At 22.1% G+C, this 6555-nt stretch overlaps 1 protein-coding gene across 1 annotated transcript; it reads left to right on the top strand.

The window, feature by feature from the left end:
• Positions 1 to 308: 308 nt before the first annotated feature.
• On the top strand, positions 309 to 5909 carry PGAL8A_00170000 (conserved Plasmodium protein, unknown function; the record flags this gene model as incomplete). The annotated part of the gene is made up of 1 exon (XM_028670020.1): positions 309 to 5909. One exon carries the CDS (start codon positions 309 to 311, stop codon positions 5907 to 5909), a length of 5601 nt encoding a protein of 1866 aa, XP_028526814.1.
• Positions 5910 to 6555: the final 646 nt, after the last annotated feature.

Raw genomic sequence — 6555 nt, 5'->3', positions numbered from 1 at the left:
AATTTATATGAATTATTATTATTCCTTTTTTATATAAAAACATTAATAATATACATAATTTATGAAAATATAATTAAATATTTAATTATATATAAAATAATTGCAAATAATAAAAAAGCAATTTTTTACTTTATTATATATTTACTGTCAATAAATATCTTATTTTTGCATCATTTCTTTCTTATATAAAAAAAGTTAATAATTTACATAGTTTGTGTAAAAAAAGTAAATTTTATATTATATATAAAAAATTTAATAATTTTTTTATCTAAAATTTTAAAATTTTCTTATTTTAAAATTAATTAAAAATGAAAGATTATAAACCAGAAAATCCAATGGGAACAGATAATGATGATTTTTCAAAAATGAAGAATTTACTAAAGGATGTATTAAGTTGTTTGAACTCTTACAGGAAGGTGAAAAGTGAATTATGGGAATTATATGACTACACATATAATGAACTTTTTAATAATATTCTTGAGCATAATATTGTTAGTTTATTCAAGCTATTAGAAAAAAGTAAGGATGTTTCGGATTATCTGAAAAAAGTAATTGTTGTAAAAGGTAAATTACCTGATAACTGTATAAAATATATTGAATTTGATTTTTCTATGCCCTCTGAATCCGTTGCATTTTTTCAATCAGTAAAAAATAAAATATTTAGTTGTATAAGAGACTTCAATTATGTATCAAAAAAAAATAAGCTTTCAAAATGCTCAAAAGTTGAACTCAAAAAATATTGCAAAAAAAAAACAAATGCAATGGAAATTTACAATCTTGAACTTTTATTTTTTACAAGCAATTCTTTATCAAAAAATGAATCATTAAGTTCATATAAATCCAATAGAAGAAATAATAAAGTTGATAGAATTGATTATTTCAAAGAAATTGACTATGAAGTATTCATTAAAGGAATGTGTATCTATTTACGTCTAAATGATAAATGTGCAAACGAAAATCCAGAGAAATATGGATGTAGTTCTACTAAAAATGGAAAAAATAATATTTCTTTTCATTCAGAAGAAAACTATGCAAATCATATAACCGATGAAACTCTGACAGCAGAAATGAAAAACCAGTATCCTTCTTTATTTGAAGATGAAGAAAAATCTTTTGTGCTCGTTGAAAAAAAAAAAAGATGCTATAAAAGTAAGACTGAAAAATTAAGTAATTCATCAGTAAATAAATATGGTTCTTCTTCTTCATCTAGATATAAAAAAGTGGATAAAATTAATTATAATTTAAGAGGAAATTATAAAAAATATTCGAAATATACAACACATAATGAGGAATACAAAAAAAAAAAATGTTATCCAATAAAATGTCAAGAAAAACTACCAAATATTATAAAGAAGAATAAAAAAAATACAGAAGTGGAAGCCATTATATCTCACCCAGTACTTAATGAAATGAAAAACGATAAAAGTAATTTAAAGGATTTTGAAAAGGAGGAAACTCAATCAATTAATAGAGAGGATATAAAAAAAGAAGACAAACCCATGCGTAATTACAAAGAAAAGAAACTGGAAATTCCAAATAAAAGTAAAAAAAGAAAAAATGAAGAAATTAATGCATCTATTTCAACATTTAAAGAAAGAAAGAATTCTAATTTTAATTCAAATAGTAATTTAGAAAATTCAAAAACTGATACAGATAATTTAGCAAAATACAAAAATAATGATTCTCCTGCATTTGAATATGAAACAACGGCTACAAAAATAATGAAGAAAGAAAAAAACGAAGAAAATAAAGAAATAAGTATTTATATTTCATTTCATAATGAAACAAAAAATGTTAAGTTTAATTTAAAAAATAATATTCAAAGTCCTGAAACTTCTATAGAACATGAAGTGGGTAGTGATCAATGCAGTTCTTCACCTAAAATTAAAAGAAAAACGCAAGAAATGTCAAATGACAGTAAAATAAACAAAAATGATGAAATAAAAATATCTATTGCAGTTTTCAATGAAACAAAAAATATTAACCTATACTTAAATAATATTACTCAAAATTCAAAGACTTACGAAATAAATAATGTAGATTTAAATAAAAAATGTTCTTCACCTTTATATCAAGAAACACCACCAAAATTTCTTATGAAAAATAGAAAAGAAAAAAATCAGAAAATAAATGAAAATAATTTAGTTGATAATAAAAAATGTAAAGTTGATTTGAATATAAAAAGTAATTTTCAAAATTCAAATAATAGTTTGTTGAATAGAGTAGGCTTAAACGGTTGTTCAGAATCATTATACCAAGAAACTCCACCAAAATTTCTTATGAAAAATAGAAAACAAAAAAATCAGAGTTTAAATAAAAATAATTCAGTTGATAATAAAAAACGTAAGGTTGATTTGAATATAAAAAGTAATTTTCAAAATTCAAGTGATAACTTAGTAAATAGAGCAGACTTAAACGGTTGTCCAGAATCATTAAACCAAGAAACTCCACCAAAATTTCTTATGAAAAATAGAAAAGAAAAAAATGATAAAATTAATGAAAATAATTTAGTTGATAATGAAAAATGTAAGATCGACTTAAATATAAAAAGTAATTTTCAAAATTCAAATAATAGTTTGTTGAATAGAGTAGACTTAAACGGTTGTCCAGAACCATTATATCAAGAAACCCCACCAAAATTTCTTATGAAAAATAGAAAAGAAAAAAATGATAAAATAAATGAAAATAATTTAGTTGATAATGAAAAATGTAAAATTGATTTGAATATAAAAAGTAATTTTCAAAATTCAAATAATAATTTAGTGAATAGAGTAGACTTAAACGGTTGTTCAGAACCATTATACCAAGAAACACCACCAAAATTTCTTATGAAAAATAGAAAAGAAAAAAATGATAAAATAAATGAAAATAATTTAGTTGATAATGAAAAATGTAAAATTGATTTGAATATAAAAAGTAATTTTCAAAATTCAAATAATAATTTAATGAATAGAGTAGACTTAAACGGTTGTCCAGAACCATTATACCAAGAAACCCCACCAAAATTTCTTATGAAAAATAGAAAAGAAAAAAATCAGAGTGTAAATAATAATAATTTAGTTTATAATGAAAAATGTAAGATCGATTTAAATATAAAAAGTAATTTTCAAAATTCAAATAATAATTTAGTGAATAAAGTAGACTTAAACGATTTTTCAAAAACTTTATGTAAAGAATCACCACCAAAGTTTCCTATGAAAAATAAAAAAGAAGAAAATCAAAAAGTAAATATGACTGATTCATTTTTTGATGAAAAAAAAGACGTTATAATAAATAATATTTTTCAAAATCCAGAAACATGTGTAGCAAGCAAAGGAAGTTTAAAAAAAAATGTTTCTTTTATGCTAGAACATAATAAAATATCGAAACCCATCAATAAAAATGAAAAAGAGAAAAAAGAAAAAAATGCGATTACTTCTATATTAAAAAAAAATATGACAAATATGAATTTTAGCACAAATGTTGTAAAAGAAGAAATAGAACCAAAAATAGAAATTATAGATGAAACAAATATTTTAAATTTGCACAGCGAAAATTATATACAAGATTTATGTGCAAGATTAAATGAAACAGTTAATTCACAAGGAAATTATGAAAATATAGAAAACGTAGACTTCGATACAAGTGATTTAGAATCTGATACTGGTCATAAAAAATGTATTTTCGTTGATTTTGAAGATGATTCAGAAAGATGGCTATACAAAAATCAAGAATTTGAAGCTTACACTTTGCCAGCAACTGACGAAATGCCAGAAGATAGAATGCTTAATAGATTGAAAGCACAATTAGGACACTGCCCAACTCTTAATGAATTGAATAGATATAAGAATCGTGTTGATGGATTATGCTATTTTGAATGGGATTTTGTACTTGCACATTTTAGATATGTTAAAAAAGTTTTATATACATTAATATATCGATACAAAAAAGAAGTTACTATATCTGAAGAAAGCTCTAAATATTATTATTACAGTAAAAGAATTAAGGAATTATTTCCCGAATATAGTTTTTCAACATGCAAAAAAATATTTGCTGAATTTGAAAAATTTGAAAAAAATCCACTTATTGAGGTATCAAGAAATGGAATCATTCATGAGTATTGCAATTTCTTTAGATGTGATACAGAAGATATACCTAAAAAAATAAGACTTGATTTAAATCGTACTGCGAAAATTTTACATAACTATATAGAATCAATAGAAGAAACCAATATGAATGAAGAACTTTTAAAATATAAAAGAGAATATAATAGATTTAACGCATATTCAATGTATTATAATGATCAAAACCCTTTTATAAAATATTTGAAAAGAATTTACAATTTGTTCATTGATTTTATAAAAAAAATAAAAAAATATCGTTATATTACAAAATATTTTGATTACGATGTAGATAAAATAACTAGAAGTTTTTCAACTCAATTAAGTTGTTGTTATAGAAATATACATTTTTATTTTTTTAAAATGGCTAGATTATGTACAAATGATCGCTTAACATGGACATTATTACCTGGATTGCAATTCGATAAATTTAAATCACATAAGAATGTAGTGAAAAAAACATTTATAGATGATTGTATATTGAATAATGTTTTGTTAAGATATAAAAGATGCATTGAAAATGGAAGTTTTATGGCTCACCCTAGATACGATATGAGAAATCCTTGTGCGCTCTTTTGTATTAATTATTATTCAAAAAAGTTATATTCACAAATATGCGATGCACTCGTAAAAAGAAATATTAAAATTACACAAACTGATGATTTGATTACTAGAATATATGCAAAAAGGTATAGAAAGAGAGTTACTGATGATATGAAAAGAAGGTTGGAAATTGAGGAGAGTAAATATCAAAATGATAATTCATTAGAAAGTTCTTCACAATCAAATAATGAGAATGATAATAATACAGAAATCACCAGAATATCAAATCTGTCATTAATTAACGAAAATAATAATAATAATAATAATAATAATAATAATAATAATAATAGTACTCAAGTTTCATATATATCGTCCCACAATAACAATATTATAGAAACACCACTGTTATTAATCAACCATAGTAATGATGCTACTACAACAGCTGTAAATGAAATAAATAGAAATTCTACTACTTTAATAAATGTAGACAGTAATAAAGAAGTTACCTTAAATAAAGAATGCACTAATAATAATCATACAGTTTTACAAGAAGTGAATAATCAACTGGTTTACAATGGGAATGAGCCATCTAACGATTATACCATGCTAAAAGAAGCAAATAATAATAGTTGCAAATTTGAATATGATGAAAACAAAAAAGAAAAAGAAACTAAACATGAAAATGAAAAAAAAAGAAAAGAGTCACCATGCAATAAAAATGATATGGGAAATTCTATTAATGAAAAGAAAAAAAAGAAACTTGAGTCATTAATTTCTGAGCCTATGAAAGAACAAGAATGCACAGATGTATTTTTAGAAGAGAATACAGATAATAAAAAAAAATGCTTAAAAGGAAATTTAAGAAGCAAGAGAAAATTATATAATTGTGATGATAATACTAATAGTTGCAAAATACAAAAAAATATGTACACTGCACAAAACATAGTAGAAAACAGTTATGATTTAAAAAAAATAAATAAAGAGTATTCAGGGAATAATAACAGAATTAAAAATAATGAAATCCAGAAATCAACTGCTGAATGTGTTATTCGTGAAAAAAATATAAAAGTTAATTCTCAAGGTGACAACACGATTTTGACTGATAATAAAAAAACGCGTACATATAAATTAAGGGAAAAACAGAAAATTACATATAATGCATATAGTAGTGTAACAAATGTAAATAAGAATGTCAAAATAAATAAACAAAAAACAAATAAAATGGTATCAAAAAAAAAAATTACGCATATTAAAAAGATTAATTAAAAATATAAAATAGTCGTAAATCTGATTTTTCTTTTTTTGAAACAGAAAAAAAATAGAAGACAAGCATACATAAAATCAATAGATAATATATAATGTTACTTTAATAAGATAATTAAAAGAGAACAAAATTCTGCCTATGAAAAATATAATAAAATATTAATGATAAATTCATTGTGATTTCGCTAAAAAAGGAAAAAAAAAAAAAAAAAAGAAATCATTATATATAATGGAAATAAAATCTATAAAATGGATAATCCTCAATATGTGTTTAATAAAAAAAAAATATATTATATTTTGAAAAGATAAAAAAGAAATAATGGATTTTATTTATTATGAATTTGGAAAAAAAACAAAAAATTGACAAAAAAATCTTATATACTGGTAATATCTTTTCATAAAATAATTATCAAATATTTAATAAAAAAGCAAAAAAAGGAACTATTTTTTACAAAGATATAAATTAAAAAAAAAGATTGATAAAGAATATAAAGATAAAAAACACTATAATTCCCAACACCATTTTAAATAAAATAAATAAAGAAAAGTATGCACAATATACATGAAAAATAAAATGATTAAGTGGAAACAATTTTCAGTATTGTCCCGATGTAAAAAGAAAATAGAAAAATAAATTGAGTGGAAGAAT

The sequence above is a fragment of the Plasmodium gallinaceum genome (assembly GCF_900005855.1).
Source record: "Plasmodium gallinaceum strain 8A genome assembly, contig: PGAL8A_v1_65, whole genome shotgun sequence".
NCBI lineage: Eukaryota > Apicomplexa > Aconoidasida > Haemosporida > Plasmodiidae > Plasmodium > Plasmodium gallinaceum.
This window is presented reverse-complemented; position numbering and strand designations above follow the sequence as displayed.